Source organism: Eubalaena glacialis, chromosome 7 (genome assembly GCF_028564815.1).
Source record: "Eubalaena glacialis isolate mEubGla1 chromosome 7, mEubGla1.1.hap2.+ XY, whole genome shotgun sequence".
Lineage (NCBI taxonomy): Eukaryota > Metazoa > Chordata > Mammalia > Artiodactyla > Balaenidae > Eubalaena > Eubalaena glacialis.
The window spans coordinates 7,176,248-7,194,699 of record NC_083722.1 but is presented as its reverse complement, the minus strand read 5'-3'; the positions used below and the strand labels follow the sequence as shown (position 1 = coordinate 7,194,699).

The window sequence follows — 18,452 nt, the reverse complement described above, 5'->3', positions numbered from 1 at the left end:
AGATATTGTACTATGGCACTGCATTTCATAGTTTGTCTTGCATGTATACAAGAATGAAAAAGACTCTTTCTTTCAAGACAATTTGGAAACATGGATGCAGAATTGTCCTTTGAATGAAATCTATTTTAAGAACAATATATGGAGAGAGCATTGTGATGCAGTTTTATATCGGTGCACATTTAGATTTCAGGTGCAAGTTCAAAATGATTAAGAGAGAAGGACTCAGATTTTCTCATCATTCGGGAATTGTTTATAAGGCTATACTTGACTAGCTGTGTTCGATTAATGAGCTTTTTGATACATCCTTTTATTTGGCATCATCTTTCATCAACTGATTCTTTTATTAATTTCTAACTTTGCAGTATACAGTTTTTTAAACTCTAAGTGATTGATGCCAAGGTTTTCCTAATTCTTTAAATCCAGATGCTATAGTTACTATTGTTAAACAAACAAATAAAAACAAATACTGAATTGTGTTGACTAGGTGCAAGAAAATTGAATATTTTGAATTAGATATAAATGGTACACAGTGAAATTCTGGTGTTATTTACCCTAAATCAAACATCCCATAAACAAATAACGTGGATCTGAATGTGGATGGGAAACATTTTATCAGTGAAACTAATGGTAAAAGTATGACTTGATAGTGGGTTCTGTGCATAAATATTTAAGCTGCTTAGTCAATAGATGAAAAGAACAGTGGAAATTTCCAAAGGTCAAAGAAGCTACTGTCTTTTCTGTTTTGCATCATTTGAGATTTTCCAGTTTTTTGCTAACAACACAATGCCAAATCTGTGTTTGATTTTGTCTTCTCTTTGAAGAGGCAAAACAGTGACAGAATAATTAACTGAAGAGGAGATCATGCACAGAATATTTTCCTTTAGCAGTGTAGAAAGTCCTGGGTTTCATTTCACATGATGGTAAACGTAGTAAAGTATTCTGGAATCCTTCTTTAAGAGAGTCAGTCTCCTGACAATTTTACCGTTGGTAAACCAAAGCCTCTTGGGGGTCTGTTTCCTGTTTAACTATTCCTCATTTGAGTAACTGAAAAGTATGCTTAGTAGAAAGCCGGCACATGGTTTTCAGTTAGATGATGCTCTACACCTTTATGGAAAAATACACACAAGCACAACTAAAATAAACTGTCAATGTCAAGTTCAGTGCCTTATTAGCCCTGTGCAGACCAAAAGGCTGAAGTCATGGATTGGTATTTTAAAGGGAATAATGGGTTTTCTTTTACTTAGTGTTGTTAGTTTTTTGTTTTTCTTCTTTTTCCCTCCCAAAGACTCTTGTTTCTATTATTTAGCTTCTTTTGGTGATACAGTGTCATTATGTTTGATAGTCTTCAGAGAGAGATGAGCTTTTGTATATAAAATCTATGGAATCTGTCTATGAATTCCATTTCTGTTAATGTTCCTACAATGCCTGGAACTGCTGTGGTTAGTCACTAAGCCACTGAACTACTTACTATGGTACCAGCTTCTCCTTTGGTAACGTGTTTATAATCAAGACTATTTTTGGTTGAGGAATTTGCTGAATTATTCTAGAATAGAATTAGACAAGTTAATCCGGGAACTTGGAGCCTAGTTCTTATAAAGATCAATTACTGGTTTAATAAAACCGACATTTTATTAAACCCATGAGAGTATATACCAATGATATTTACAGTTTTAATTGAATAACAAATATATGCATGTCCATGTTTAAATCTCTTTAAAAAAAAGAACCATATAATCATTTACACAGATCTCGTACATTTCTTGGGCTTGATGGAAAGCCAGCTTATTTCAAAGTAGCTCTGCTAAATATAGGAAGACAAAATGAGGGAGAAGTAGATTATTGGGTGTTTATTATTTTGTGATAGGAGCCCAGGAATAGCTCTGTTCAGAGTGCTTTATATCTGTTAACTGAGTTGTCATATTGACCCTGGAATATTGGGACTATTCTCATCTCCCTTTTCCATATGAGGAAACAAAGGCATAGAAAGGAATTTCATACCCAGACAGTCAGATTCTAGAGCTTGTACTTCAGTCACTAAGCTATGGTAACTCTACTGAATACTCACTGCACGTAGTCATGGGAATGGGTGGGGAATGAGTTCTGTCCCTACAGATGTTTTCAGATAGCCTCTTCATCTTTTTTCTTACAAACTGTTATTTTATTTTATTTTATTTTAGCTTTTTTCTTTGAACAGCTTTATTGAGATATATAATTCATTTAGCATACCATTCACCTATTTAAAGTGTACAATTTAAAGTTTTTAGGATATTCACACTAGTGCAACCATCACCAGAGTCAACTTTACGATATCACCCCCAAAAGAAACACAGTACCCATGAACACTGACGATTCTTTCCGCTTCAGGCCCCAACCCCTCCTTGTTTTTTTTTTTGCAAACAATTTTAGAAACTTTGAAAACATCTCTTGCCATCAACACAAAACAGAAAGAGGAAACCAGAGCTAAATCAGAATAATTGTATGTAACTCTTTCATGTTTAGTTTCAACAGCAAATGTCAGTATTGTGTTAAAGAATACAAGAGTTCTTAAGTTTTGAATTCTCATTCATATGTTTTTAGTGGTATGTTAATCACTCATTTCAATTTTCAACCTGAAATAGTTAACTTTGAACAAATTATATGCCAATAATTAAATCTAATCTTAATAAAGAAGGATCATTGTGAGTAGGTGGGGTAAGCAGGACTATGGTATAGATTTTAAAGATTAAAAAATGTTTACTGTTTATGATAATTTATTTCCATATTTCTTTTAAAAATGTAACACACACATAACATAAAATTTACCATGTTCTTTTACTTTATTTTATTTTTTAAAAAATTTATCATCTTAACCATTTTAAGTGTACAGTTCAGTTGTGTTAAGTGTATTCAAATTGTGGTGCAACCCATTTCCACAACTTTTTCATCTTGTAAAACTGAAACTCTGTACCATTAAATAGCTCCCCATTTCCCCTTCTTCCAGATCCTGGCAACCACCATTCTACTTTCCGTGTCTCTGAATTTGACTCCTCTGGGCACCTCCTATAAGTGGAATCACACAATATTTGTCTTTTTATGACTGGCTGACTTCATTTAGCAATAATGTCCTCAAGGTTCATCCATGTTGTAGCATGGGGCAGAATTTCCTTCCTTTTTTGTTTTTTTTCCTTCCTTTTTTTTTTTTTCTTCCTTTTAAGGCTAATAATATTCCACTCGATGGACAGTTAGGCTTTTTCCACCTTTTAGTTATTATGAATAATGCTGCTATGAACATAGGCGTACAAATATCTGTTTGGGATCCTGCTTTGAATTCTTTTGGATAAATACCCAGAAGGAGTATTGCTGGATCATACGGTAGTTGTATTTTCTAATTTTTTGAGGACCTGCCATACTGTTTTCCATAACAAGTATATCATTTTACATTCCCACCAACAGCGCATAAGAGTTCCAATTTTTCCACATTCTCATCAACACTTGTTATTTTCTGGCTTTTTTTTTGTTTTTCTTTTTGATAGTAACCATTTTAATAGGTAGGAGGAGATATCTCCTAGTGGTTTTGATTTGCATTTCCATATCCATGTATTTTTATGTTCCCCTTTAGTAATCCATTATAGCAAAAAGGAACATAGCTAGTTTGAGTGCCAGGTAGCTCAGAAGTAATTTCATTCAATTTTACTTTCACTATGTCTTTATTATTATTCTCAAAATATCTTACTTTTGGTTGTATTTAAGCTCAGAATTTATCTATTATTTCTTTGTTTGTAGCTGTTCTTCAGTAGTGGATAGTACCGGATCTGGAGAATTCTTCAAGCATCTCTATTTTGTGCTGGCGTCAGTGTTTTCAGAACTTCAGTTCTCTCAATGGCAAAGCCAGGGCTTCTGGTACATTATCTTGCTGACGGCTTCTCTCTGGTTCCTGAGGCTCTACCTGCATTACCTCAGCCAGTGGCTTTTCCTCCAGGCCATTTCAATTCCTGTTACAAAGTGAGTGCTTTCCCCTGACAGTCAAAGGAATGCATTTTCATCTTGAGAGGCCAAATGAAAGTAAAAAACTCCTCTCCTATCCACTTACCATAAGACCTAAAATGCAGGTATGAATTTGAGAAGACAAAAATGTCTTTATCTAAGAGCAGGAATGTCTATTACAGTTATATTCTCATTTTGGGCCTGTATATACAAATACTTAACCGGTACATCAATATTTATTTAAAATTTAGCAGATTCAAATATGTTCTAATATCTGAGCAGAATCCAAAAAGGAATTTAGCAACAATATTTTATCCTATTTTGATTTTATCAGAGTGACTTAGGCTGAAGGTATTTTAGAAGTAATATAAGTATGATTTATCACCTATACTCAGAGAAGCAAAGATTGCTTCTGCAAAATGATTGAATTCAAACAATTACTGAACTCAAGCCCAGGCAGCTTTCTGGGCCATTATCCTCTGGAAAAAGATGACACTTTAAAGGTTATCTCTCCATAAACATGATTCCAGAGACACTATAGATAGACCAACAGATAGATATCAATACAAGTCAAATTCATTTTCTCAAATGTAGATGTTACAGATAAAAATAAAGATGTGGTGTATATTTTCAATTAAGAAGGTTGCAAACTATTTTAAGATACTTTGAGAAGAAATATGTGTGTGTTATACATACACACATACAGTTTTTGATCATCTTTTGTAATTAAATCACAAATACCTGAATATATTATAGAATATGCAACTTTAAATATACTAAATAACCGTATCTTCATGGCAGAATTTTATATAGCTGTTATATTCCTTTCTTCCCTTTTTTTTTTTCCTCTTTCTTGTTTTCTTTCTTTTGTGTGAGAGTTTCTAAAGCAGAAAGGATAAATATTATATGCTTGGGCTAGTTGCTTTTTGCTATTTGCTCTCTTACTTCTTCAATAGAAAAGGAAGCTCTATCTTTATTGGTTGTTAATGAAATGAGACTGCAAAAAAATATCCTGGTAGCTCAGCTTATTCAATTTCTTAAGCAACAGGTCCAATTTCTTAAGGACCTAATACGTTAGGATGTTTTGTTGACTATTGCCTAGTTCCGCAGGCTCGAATTGTACATTAGCTCCATGTCACGTTGTAGTTAGGAGACATGACAATGGCTACAGCAACAGTGAGCATTTTTTCTGCTTTTACTCTGTTAGGTCCTCTGCTAGGAAATGTATACACCTTATTTTATTTGATATTCACAACAGCCTAAGAACAAAGCATAAAAACTGCCTTCAGAGCAAAGGTCAAGGAATGGAGTAAATGAAGAACTCTTTTTAGTAGAGAGCTGATAAGCTGATAAGAACTCTTTTTAGTAGAGAGCTGAGATACACAAGCAGGATTAACTACAAAATAGCTTTACAAGGCTGGAACACAGGGGAGGGAAAAATTAGAGTCAACGAAGGCTCACTTTGCATGGAAAGAGGGTGCCACAGCCTGGGTGAAGGCTGATTGAATTACTGGGCTCACCTTGGATTCAAGCCTTAGGTCAAGTTGTCCCTTTAGATGTTTTTGCTGTCAGCAGTGTTGTTGTTGTATTTAGGGGGTCTAGCTAGAGGTATCACAAACAAAATTAATCAGTGATGTCAAAATTCTGGACAATTATGAGATTTATTTATATTTCTGATTTCTGTTAGAGATTGAGTCATGACTAAGTCCACTGATATACTTTGCATTTCAAATAGCCTATTAATGAGTATGTGTGACCTGCCGGGCAATTCTTAGTCTAAAGAATGCTCTGCACAGTGGATCAAAATGATATCCTTTCTATGATGGCATATGAAATTCACAAGAACAATGAACAAGGTAGAATTTGCCTTTTCCTCAAAAGTGAGCTGTTGAGGAGTTTCTAAGGAAAAGATGAAGACCTCTAACACTTAATTTGGGGGTACTATTGTCAAATTTTCTCTACAAGAAAAAGAAAGCATTTCGTTCTATCACGTGTTTTGTATATGCAGCATTTTATAGAATTCTCCTCCTTTGCACACGTGTGATTGCTTTGTTTTCCCATAGATTCCATTTTTCCCCGCTCACGGTTGAGCTCTGCTACCCAACCTCTTTACTTCGCATCGGAGAAGAGTTGCTTGTGGTTGTGATGGGGCCTTTAATGCTGAACGCAATGGTACTTCCCTTGGTTCTGATCAGATGGGGCTGTCAGGTACTGTTTGCCTTCTGCCCTGATGTCCTGTCAAAGTTAATCATCACCATGGGACTATGGACAGTTCTGGACCCACTGGCAGTGTTTATTGTGGATACTGTCCTGGGGGTAAGTCAAGTAAAATAATCGGGATATGAGTCCTTGACATAGAATGCAACGTTAGTGCACAAATCAGTTGACACGGGAAGTTTCAATAGTCATGTACAATTCAATATTCATCTTAAATTGAAGTTATTCATTTTTTCTCATAATAAAAAATTGTGGATGTCTAACATAATCATTTTAAGTGTAATTTTAGCTATGTTAAAGAAACACTTGCAAAATGGGTAGAAAATAATGTTGGAGATCAAATCCAAACTAATTGGTACGTTTTCAAAATTATTACAAAGAAGCTTTCTTTTGTAACATTTTTGGTAACTTTTTTTTAATATTAAGGATTTTCACAGCCAAACTTTATAAAAAAGTAATCATGCAATAGTTCCTTTAATTGGTTAAGTTTTTTATTTCCTTTTGATGTAATACTCTTTCATAATAGATATACTCAAGAAGAAGAATAAGAGCTTTTTAAGCATTTCTAAGTAATAAATAATTTAAAAAATTACTCCTTAGGCATTTATTTTGACATTTGTGATGTTTATGAAATCACGAAATGGTGCATCTTCACTCTAAAATATATAGTTTTAGGATTTCATAATTAAGAATGATGTACTAACATATGATTATGTATAAAAATGCTAATAATGATTCTAAATCAAATATTCATTTGTAAAATTATCTAAATTTATGTAATAATATTCCTTAACTGGTGTAGTTCTCCTTTTAAGAAGAAAGGTTGCCAACTGCTATATATGTGTTTAGACTATATTCACTGTGCCTAGCAGATCATAGGGATGGGATTTTTTTTTTTTTTTAAACATCTTTATTGAAGTATAATTGCTTTACAATGGTGTGTTAGTTTCTGCTTTATAACAAAGTGAATCAGTTATACATATACATATGTTCCCATATCTCTTCCCTCTTGCATCTCCCTCCCTCCCACCCTCCCTATCCCACCCCTCTAGGTGGTCACAAAGCACCGAGCTGATCTCCCTGTGCTATGCGGCTGCTTCCCACTAGCTATCTATTTTACATTTGGTAGTGTATATATGTCCATGACACTCTCTCACCCTGTCACATCTCACCCCTCCCCCTCCCCATATCCTCAAGTCCATTCTCTAGTAGGTCTGTGTCTTTATTCCCGTCTTGCCACTAGGTTCTTCATGACCTTTTTTTTTTTTTTTTTTCTTCCTTAGATTCCATATATATGTGTTAGCATACTGTATTTCTTTTTCTCTTTCTGACTTACTTCACTCTGTATGACAGACTCTAACTCGGGATGGGATTTTTGATGGACTCTGCTTATTAACAGTATTTGAAATGGGTTCTACCATTAATCACGTGCTCTTCGATCTGAAGACCAAATTGCTGTCTACTCCACATCCGTGAAAATGTGGTGCTGTGGTAGGCAGTTAGGATCAGCAACGCCCGCTGCTCTTTTATTTCTATCTCTCAGGCCGTGCTACGCTACAAGAGTGTGTCTCCAACTTTAATGTGCTTGCAAGTCACCTGGGGATCTTATCAAAATACAAATTCTGATTCAGCAGGTGGGGCCTGAAATTCTGCGTTTTAACAGACTCCTAGATGTTGCCAAGGATGCTGGTTCCATGGACCAGATCACACTGTGACAAGGTGATAGACCCTCTACTGAGAAGGTGTCTCCCTTCCCTTGGCTGTTTGCTAGGCTGGCTTTCACTTGCTCAAGGCTCCTGGGTTGCTCTCAACAAGACTGGGGTCCTTGATGTACTGAGTCCACTAATGACTTTTTAGGCCTTGTGTGAGAATTCTGCCTTTTTATTTCGGAGTGGAATGACCTCTGCTTAGAACCTGCAGACAAATGTGACAGTTGACTCTGCAGCCATGTAGGTCATTTTAATATTATCAAAACAAACTAAAAGCAGTGAACGTCGAGCCTACCAATGTACCTAGTTTCTAGTCTCCCTGCCAAGGAAAGTTTGTCAGTGCTTGGAAGGCTTGTTTTCAAGTTCTAGCCTGTGACCACCCTTGAAGCCTCAGTACCATGGACCACCTTGATGACAGGTCAGAAGAGAGAGCCTTGTCAGTCAGACATGGTCGTGTTTTCTACCCCATCCTAAGTTCCTTTACCCCTCTGATTAGACTCCAGGTTCATAAGGACAAGACTGTGCCATCAAGGTTTGTTGAGCAGGAGATGTAGAGAGGGATGCTGTCCGCATTCCAGTAGGACCATAGCCCATGGCCTCTCACAGTTCCTCCCGGGGCCAGTCTGGTCCTATTGCAACACCACATGGGAAGCCATCTGGGGAGGATGAGCCACTGTCCTTTATGGTCTTCTGAGATCTCCTCATAAGGAAAGTCTGCAGCTCTCCTGGAATGGCTTTCCTTCTTCTAGACAGGTCCCCTAGAGAGATTACTAGCTGAATAGTCCACTGTATCAAAGGCAGCTGACGAAATGAGCTGTCTTAATTTACTCTGGGGCCTCTGATGTCATCTACAGGAAAGTAGCCTCCAGTAGGGCTATCTCCGAACCAGTTCAGAAGTCTGTAACCTGATGGAAGCTGACTTGGATTCTAATAGATGAGTGTAACACCCATATCTTTCTCCACTTGGAAAGAAAAGCTTGACGGCTCGTTCCCAATCTGCACAATTATTGATCTCTAGTTAGAACCCATCATGTTTCATTGCCGATGACATCCACTTTTGCTGTCTTTAAGAAAACTCGAAAGCTGCATGTGATGCACAGATCAGCAGCATTGGAGTCCATACTTGGATACTCTCACCAATTGAATAAAAAGATGTGTTTTAACGTGCTCTACGGTGATAAACAGCACCCTGAAGTTTGAGAAGAGCTGCTCTAAAGCAGTGGTTCTCAAAATTAGGTCCCTGGACCAACAGCATTAGTTTCACCTGGGAACTTAACAGAAATGCAAAATCTCAGACCCTGTACCTCACTCACTCTTGAGGCAAAATCTCTGGGAGTGGGGCCAGCCTCTGAAGGGGTTTTGGGTTTTAACAAGACTTCCAGATGATTTTCATGCTTATTAAAGTTGGAGAGCTACTGCTCCACATGGCATCATGGTTATCGTAGTTTCAACGTCACTAATGAAATTCAGGTTGCCCGAGTTCATACCTCCAATTCTTTCAGCACTTCCTTCTAGCACATAAAGCTCAGAATCATCTGTGTTTGATCGCAGTTGGCCGGTCAGGAGAGATGCTACCTAATTTCAGTAATAATTTTTGTCTTGGATCCATTTTTTTCATGGAAATCTAAAGGATATATGGCAGGTGGAATGATTTGAGGCTGAAGCATTGATTGGCTCTTGATGTTGCTGATAAGAGTTTGCCTGTCTCTCAGTTTGCTGCTTCAGAGGTTGGCAATGCATTCCCCTGACCCCCATCCATGATACTATGCTCAGTAATTCCACTGGGTTCATAAATTCATTCTCTCACTGAGCCTTTGTCTAGATAAAAAGTAGGGAAAAGATTTGCTGTTGAATATTTTAATTGATCAGTGTGTATTTACTCTCTGCACAGGATTTTAAAAGATATAGAATAGATATGGCATCATTCCTGCCCTCAATAGAGACAGAGAGATAAAGAACAAAGATCAAACAAAGGTAGAACGCAAGGATTTTCACTCAGCAAATGTCTAGTACATCCATTAGTAGTGACTGTGGAGTAATAGAAAGAACTATTCTGGCCCCAACCCAGCCATTTGTCAGCGACATGGCATTGGATCAGTCAACCTCTCCTGTCTTCAATTTCCTCAATGAATTCCAAAACAGTAAGAATACCCATAAATAGTAACATCTACCTTACTCATTTCACAGTTTGCTGAGAGAGTCAAATGAGAGACCATCTGGGAATAAACTGGAAAATCTAAGGCATCATACATATAAAACAAACCAGCAGGAGGATTATAATGAAGTGATGATACTTATGCTCTGTGAATGATACACGATGTAACCACCACTGCCCCAGTGGTCCAAACAGGAACTTACAATCTAGTTGGGGAATCAAAATATTCAGTGTGTGATCAATACCATTTGGGAGGTGTATGGCTCATTCCCTTATATCCTTCAGGTCTTTGCTCAAATAACACCTTTTCAGTGATACCTTTTCTGATCAAAATGTTTAATAACACAGCTTATTGCTCCTATACGTTTTTCCTGCTTTACAGTTTTCCTCAAAATATCATTCTCTAATATACCATGTATGTTACTTCATCTTACTTACATGTTTACTATCATTTGCTTTCCACCCCTATCCCCACTTCAATGTAAGTTCCAAGAAGGTAGGGCTTTTGTATACTCTTATTCACTCTTTTATCTTCAGAGCTTAATGATGCTTAGTAGGCATTCAATACCATACGTGTGGGTCAGATGAATGATTAGCAGCTATTGATTAGATTATGTTATCAGCATCAAACATATATCATTTTTTTTGTCTGTTTCATCAGCGAATCCCATGTCTATGCCTTTATTTTTCAAAAAGCAGCAGAAGGTAAGATATGGAATAGGAAAAATACATGGTAACCCTTACAGATCTGCTACCTAAAATCCTAGCAACAAGCTCACATTTTGCATGGTAAACCGATTAACAAGTAGAGATCATAAAAATAAAAGTTCTGAAGTGGTGATGGAAGAAGCAGTCGAGAGTCAGAATATCTGAATTCTATCACTGCCCAATCACTAACGGATATTTTGGTGTAGGGAAAATACACATTAACTTCTCTAGGGTTCTGTTTTTATCTGTACCTGTGTACTGTGGATTAGTTTGAAATGTGCCCTACTAAGCTATATTTATATAATTGTCAGTTTAAAAAGTAGAGAAATTCTTCTTTCTCTCTTACATTGGGGAAAAAAAATACCTTGTTTACATTTATATGGCATATGACTTACACTTGAGATCATGAGAGTCATAATTAAAGAACATTCATATTTTATAAACTCAAAGGTCAAAGATGTCATATGACAATGTCTTAGGTACATAGCATTTTATATTTGCTTTTAAAGACCTCATTGCCTTGTATTTATTTCTAACCCAAAGTATAATATGGTTTTCCTTGTCTAAAATAAAGACTTATTATTAAATTGACCTAATGTAAACTTTGGTTTTCAAGATCACATTAAGTAGCCTGATAATTTTTATAAGTTTCTAAAATAAGCCATCTATTTCATGCATAGAACAAATTAAATTCCTTTCAAATTTGCTTCAGAGAGAAAAGAATCTTTCTACCATCATATTTAATTTCTTCATATCTTGTGCTCATTAAATTCAGAAGTTAATAGTACATAAATAAAACATGGTTTTTACTTTATAGATTGCATGTAGAGTGCACACATTTAAACGCCTATAGGGAAAATGAGAAAATCCTGGGAAACCAACCATGCAAATCCACTCTTTTTCTTTTTCTTCCTGCAGCTGAAGATCTGATATCTTCAGCACCTTGAAAATGTAATTTAAAAACAAATTATACTCTCAGATGGTCTTTGTGTATTTAAATTAATCTAACTTGATGATCAGTGTTTTCACCCTTATTTTATTTATTTATTTATTTAATTTGTATCTTCTTTTGTCAGCGGCTTTCACATGACGGGGAGACTCCTGTAGCTGATGCAGCAAAGCTGTACTGGATGTTTGAAAAAACCATGCAATCAGGAATCCTTGGTGTGGTGCTCACGGTGCTACTTTACGTGCTCCTGTTCATCATTTCATCTTTGATTTTATATTTGTATTGTCTCAGGTAAGGTGTTTCAGTGCTTCCATTCCTCAGAGGGTTCAGCCTCCAGTCTTGTTGTTCTATGACTGGGCTGTGAGAAGATAGTTGAAGAAGTTAGAACCACGTCTCCACGTCAAAGGCAGAAATCTCTTTCTTGTGTGTTTACTCTCATGAAGACCAACCGGGAGATTATTTCTTTTGGAGAAATTTTTTCTCCATTATAGGGAGAACTAATTTTGCTCTAAATCATTATACTTGTCTCTTCAGACTAAGGACCTACAGGAAACAAGGAGTAATAAACAATGATACACAATGACATTCTGGGAAATTTCCTGGAAAGCTTGTCTAAACTTCTCTTTTCCTCATTCTTCTAACCCACTTTCTCCCCTCTCTCCCCACCCCTGCCAAAATCACCACTAGGAGAATCCTCCTTCAACTTTGATCCTGAATATCATTGAGTATGGCTTGACAGGTCATTAATTTAACAAGCAAAATATGTGGGTGAAGAAAAACAAGAAAAGTAACAAATATAAGGCAGTATAAAAAGTGCTAGGAAGACTTTTCATTCTGTTGATGGTTTCCTTTGCTGTGCAGAAGCTTTTTATTTGGATACAGTCCCATTTGTCCAATTTTATTTCTGTTGCCTGTGCTTTTTAAAAGTCATTTTTATATCCATGAAATTATTTCCAAAACCAATGTCATGAAGCTTTCCTCCTATATTTTTTTAAAAGAAATTTTGCAGTTTCAGGTCTTATACTTGTCTTTAATCTATTTTGAGTTGATTTTTGTGGATGGTTTTATATAGGGTTATTTTTTTGCATATGGATATCCAGTTTTCCTAACACCATTTGTTGAAGAGACCATCCTTTTCCCATTGTGTACTCTTGGTACCTTGTTAAAGATCAGTTGATGAGCATGCATTTATTTCTGGACTCTCTAGTCTGTTCTATTGCTCTATTGTATGTATTTATGCCAGTATCATACAGTTTTCATTACTGTAGCTTTGTAATATAATCCAGCAATTCCACTTCTGGAGATTTATTCAAAAAATTAAAATCAGGATCTCAAAGAAATATTAGCACTCCCATTTTTATTGCAGCACTATTCACAATAGCCAAGCTGTAGAGACAACTTAAATGTCCATTAGCAGATGAATGGGGAAAAAATGTGGTATATACTTACAATGGAATATTGTTCAGCCTTAAAAAAGAAGGGAATCCTGAATTATGTAACAACATGGATGAATCTTGAGGACATAATGCTAAGTGAAATAAGCCAGTCATCAAAGGACAAATACTGCATGATTGCACTTAAATGAGATATCTAAAAAAGCAAAGTCACAGAAGCAGAGAGTAGAATAATGGTTGTCAAGGGCTGAGGAAAAGAAGAAATAGGAAGTTGCTATTCAACAGACGTAAAGTTTCCGTTATGCAATATGATTAAATTCTAGAGATCTGCTATACAATACTGTGCCTATAATTAACAATACTATACTGTGCACTTAAAAAATTGATAAGAGGGTAGATTTCATGCTAAGTGTTTTACATAATTTAAAAAAAAAGTGCTAGGAAGAGGTCAACATAGGAGTCTCTGGGAGCATAGAGGAAAGGAACCAACCCAGGTCTGGAGGTGCATAGGGACAGTAGCCAAGTGCTTCAGTTGAAATATAACACTTGAATAAGTTTTGAAGGTTTAATATAATTTAGCTAGAAGAAAAACAAGCATGTTTGCAGGTGAAGGAAAGAGGTATAAGAACATATTGTTATGAGAAAATATATTTGTCAAATCAAAAGTATTTTAATATGGCTGGAGTATAGGATATAGGGTGAGGGCAGTTGGCTGAGTTGAAATTAGAAATGTAGTCAAGGACCAGATGAGGAAAGTCTTGAATATTGTGTTCTGGAGCTTGAATTTGTTCTAATGATAAAGTGCAAATATTGAAAGATTTTAAATGTCTTTAACTTTAGGAAGATCACTCTGCTCTTAGAAAAGAAGATGAGATTTAATAGTGACCAGGTTGAAAGCAGGAACGTCTAGTTAGAAAGCCATCTTAATAGTTTAGGCAAAGAGTGTCAAAAGCCTTAACTAAAGAGCATGAATGACACAGGAAATGGACAGTCGAGCCATATCTAAGAAATGGTTAAGTGACCCAGTATAACTACTGGGCTCATTGGAAGGGGAAGGAAAGGATAACATTTAGTAGAACCTTAAGTTTTGGAGTTGGGCAGATGGGTGGATGACTGTAGCATTCCTAGAGATAGGACACAGAGAGTAAACATTTAGAGGAGATAATGGGTTAAATTTTCCCTCAGATTGACCTTGAGATATCTGATATTGACAAGGGAAAATATATCATAAGAAGTTAATATAGATGAGTATAGAGCTCAGAGAAAACAATATAGACTACAGATTTGAGTGGAGGAAGCCTTGAGTTTCATTGCTTTGTAGGGTAGATGCTAGATTGCAGTGAGCTAAGTGAAGCATACGGAGTCAAGACTTACCGCCAATTCTTTTCACAAAACCATGATGCAAATGGAGGGTGGTTGGAAAAAATTTTTTTAAAAAGAGTGGCTTTTAATATGGGTGTGGTTTGAATATATTAACATGCATAGATGAAAATTCTAAAAGAAGGAGAAATATGGAAGATGTCTAAGCAAGGGAGGATGATTGATTGAGCAAGGTCTCTGAAGACCCAAGGTTGACTACATGTGATGACAAACCTTGGATTTAGGGAAAAAAGTCTTATCTCTTGATGTGATAGGTAAAGAGATAAGGACAATTGCAAATGCAAGCACATTTGATAGCCACTGTTATTTTCTATGAAATGGGAGGTGAATTCACTCCTTAACTTTTCCTTCAATAGACTGATCATTCTCTGATGGGGCCCTTTGGTCACTAACATAAGGGTAGTAAATTTGCCTAATTGTCAGGGGATCCATGTTGTTTAGGCACAGTCTTGGTTTATATTTGGACATGTCAGAAGCACTGCATGTCATCTTTCCTGAGCACTTACGTTCCTGGGGAAGGGAAGAAAGTCTTCCCTGATCATTCAGTTTTCATTTGATCACTAACTTGTCGTGTAGCCTTAGGCAATGATGTTCACTTGCTGGATTTTAGGCATTTTCTTGTGTAACGCGTATGTGTAGATCTTACAAGAGGCTCTACATGAAGTGTAACTCTACTACTTAATATGACTAGAGTTTCCTAGAGGGGTTAAAGAAATAAAATAGTGTATCATGTTGTTTAGACTTTTGTAGGATTAAAAAAATGATCGGGTCATGGTAGGTCTCCTTCATTCCCATATCACTATATCTCTTCTCACTTAAAATAAGATAAATGTTTACAACGATGCTTTGCTTGCTCCAAAGTCTACATTTTTATTATCAAGAGTACTTGTAAAGTATTAAAAAACGCAAGCACAGAATTTATGCACCAAATAACTGGGATTTAATCTTTTGCTACCTAAACAAATAGTTGTTTGCTTTAAAATAAAACAGAAAGATTACCCCATGGGGAAGGGTTGATAGGAGGAGTGGGAAGATCTGTAATGGATGAAGAAATGATTAAGGGAAGAGGAAGCGTCCAGACATCATAGAGAATGAAACTAAAACAAAATTCTGGAGGAATAAACAAGTTTTGTTCACTCTTTCCCCCCAGCCCCTCACTGTCTTTGTGCTTAACCTGTCTTGTTAGAGCTAGGCATGCTCAGTAACCGTAAGCAGGTTTTGTTTGTATTTTAGAAGCAGATGCTCTTAAGAGTCCTTTGGATGATGATAAATTTACAGTTGTATCCAACAGGGAAAATACCTGTATTTTCCATACGAATAAATAAAGTTACTCCAACATGTCCACTGAATAATTCTCTCTTTACTGATATTTCTAAACTATCTTTTTCTGAGATGGTGGAGAGCTGGGCAGCCCAACTCTTCTATGAAGCAAGCACTGTCACCATCAGAGGCATCTGGTCAATGAAATGGTGTTTTGCTCTGACATAAAAATAGGCAAAGAGACACAGAAATCATAAGAACTCATCTCAGTGAAAAATCCCAATATGGATCTGTGCATGTCGACTGATTTAGGTTAGCATTCCTAATCCAGATGTTAAAGCAACACTCCTAACTCTTCCGGGCTTTTGAATCAGTGTTGTCAAAACGTGATAACACTGCTGGCATAAAAGAAGATCAAGGCTGTGGTGCAGGAAGAGCATTAATAGAGCATTTTGTCTAGCTCTGGGCACCAGAAGCTCCACATTATGGGGACTGGCTGTGTAAGCTCCAGATTGGACCCTATTGAGTTTGGCTGATTGGATCTCATTTCTCCAAGAGCCTGAATAATTTCTTGCTGAAGTGTTTCTACTAGAAAAATTCTCACTTTCCATAGCTCTAGGAGAAGAATTGACCAGGATGCTGGTTCCTTGCCTCTGTGCAAGGAGGTTCTTGAGCTGGGTGTAATTACTTTGACTGGATTTTGTAGCTGTAAAAAAAGCATTGATCTTTTTAATGGTTTTCCTTATTATAGTAAGGATATGTTATTTAGTAAAAAAATTGAAACTACTGAAAAGAATCAAAAAATAAATTAAAAGTATCAATAATCTCACCATCGAAACAAAGCATTGTTAATCTTTTGATAAATTTATTTCAGTCTTTTCCTGTGTATATTTATTTTTACAAAGTTGAAATTGTACTGTAAGTATAACTTTATATGTTGATTTTTATGTTTGTTTTTATTTTTTTAAATTGAAGTACAGTTAATTTATAATGTGTTAGTTTCAAGTGTATAGCAAGTGATTCAATTATACATATATATATATTTTTTCAGATTATTTTCCATTACAGGTTATTAAAAGATATTGAGCCGAGTTCCTTGTGCTATACAGTAGGTCCTTGTTGTTCATCTATTTTATGTATAGTAGTGTGTATATGTTATCCCAAATTCCTAATTTATCCCCCCCACCTCCTGCTATCTTCTTTGGTAATCATAAGTTTGTTTTCTATGTCTGTGAGTCTATTTCTGTTTTGTAAATAAGTTCATTTGTATCATTTTTAGATTCCACACATAAGTGATATCATATGATATTTTCTTTCTCTGATACATGTTGATTTCAAACTTAATGTTATATGATATTTTCATGTTATTTCATGAACATACAATGCCTATACAATATTTTATACCATATAAGCAGTATAAAATATTTAAATATTACTTTATTCCTGGACAATAGATTATTTTCATTTTTGTGCATCTTATAAATAATTCTGATGAACATCTTAAGCCTCAGGGTCTTGTCCCCATTTTCAATCATTCTTTGAATAGAGTCCTAGAGACCCAGAAATTCTGGTTCAGAGAATTTGATGTTTCCAAGACATTTGATAACTATTGTGAAATTATTTTCTAGAGAAGTTGTATAGAGTTATGCTTCCACAGCCGTGCATGAGGAAACTTAGCAAGTCATGTTCACATCATGTGTTAACCTTTTATACTCTCATGGAAGAAATGAAATCTCATCCTTTTCTAAATGTGCATGCATCTTCTGTCACTAAATATTCTCAGTATGCTCATCACCCATTTATATTTTCCTCTTGTGTGAATTGCCTTTTAAGTGTCCTTTTGCCTTTCTTTCTATAGAGTATTTAAATGTTTTTCTTACTGAGTTATATGAGTTTAATATATAATATATAATAACAGTATTAATGCTTGTGGATATTTTCTCCATTTGAAAATTATCTTTTAAATTAATTTTTTTATTTTGAAAAAATAGATATTTATAATTCATATACAGTAAAGTCTTTTGATCATTTTTATGACTTTAAATATCTCTTAATCAAAAAAAAACTTTCCTCATTCAGAAATTTGACAATTATTTGCTTCTATTTTTATTAAGTTGGACATTTTTTCATTAAATTCCTTATCATAAGCTGTGTAGAATTCATTTGATGTAGATAGTGTCAAGATCTAAATGAGACATCCTTTTATTTTTTACTTTTCGGGTCTGTTCTTTAAGTTTGTATTATCTTTAGATATTAACTGTTTTGCCATTTTATCTTACTGGTTTTTCTTTTAAGTAATTTTAATTCATCAGCTTATGTTTTGGATGTGATAGAGCTCTTCTTTTCTAGAGTTTCTTTTTAAAAATTTTCCTTTTTACCAGACTTTTATAGATGGTCATCTACAGGCATTGGCATAAGGGAGAAACTCTAATGACCACCTATACCTCTCAGACTGTTTACTGCATATTTAGCTTTGCAGCGTTCTTCATAACTCTTCCAAGTAAAGCTTCTATTGATTTTATATGGACCCTTTAACTCTAAATTCTTTATCTGAATAGTCCAAAAGATCTATAGGCTGCACACATATTTTTTGTAATATGCAGAGAATGAGAAACCACAATTTAAATGACAGATTTGTTTAAGCTTTTATATTCCTGGAAGCGATACACAAATCTGAAAGACTGGTACTCGAGTTAATTAGTATTTGGAGTGCTGAT

General features: G+C 35.4%; 1 protein-coding gene across 1 annotated transcript in view; it reads left to right on the top strand.

Moving 5' to 3' along the window:
- LOC133094923 (uncharacterized) overlaps nucleotides 1–18,452 on the top strand; it is a gene marked incomplete at its 5' end in the record, with an annotated part of 263,216 nt that overhangs the window by 168,495 nt on the left and 76,269 nt on the right. The window contains 3 exons of the mRNA XM_061195651.1: nucleotides 3,763–3,981; nucleotides 6,027–6,279; nucleotides 11,829–11,992. Of these exons, the coding sequence (XP_061051634.1) occupies nucleotides 3,763–3,981; nucleotides 6,027–6,279; nucleotides 11,829–11,992 (636 nt within the window). The remainder of the gene's footprint in view (nucleotides 1–3,762; nucleotides 3,982–6,026; nucleotides 6,280–11,828; nucleotides 11,993–18,452) is intronic.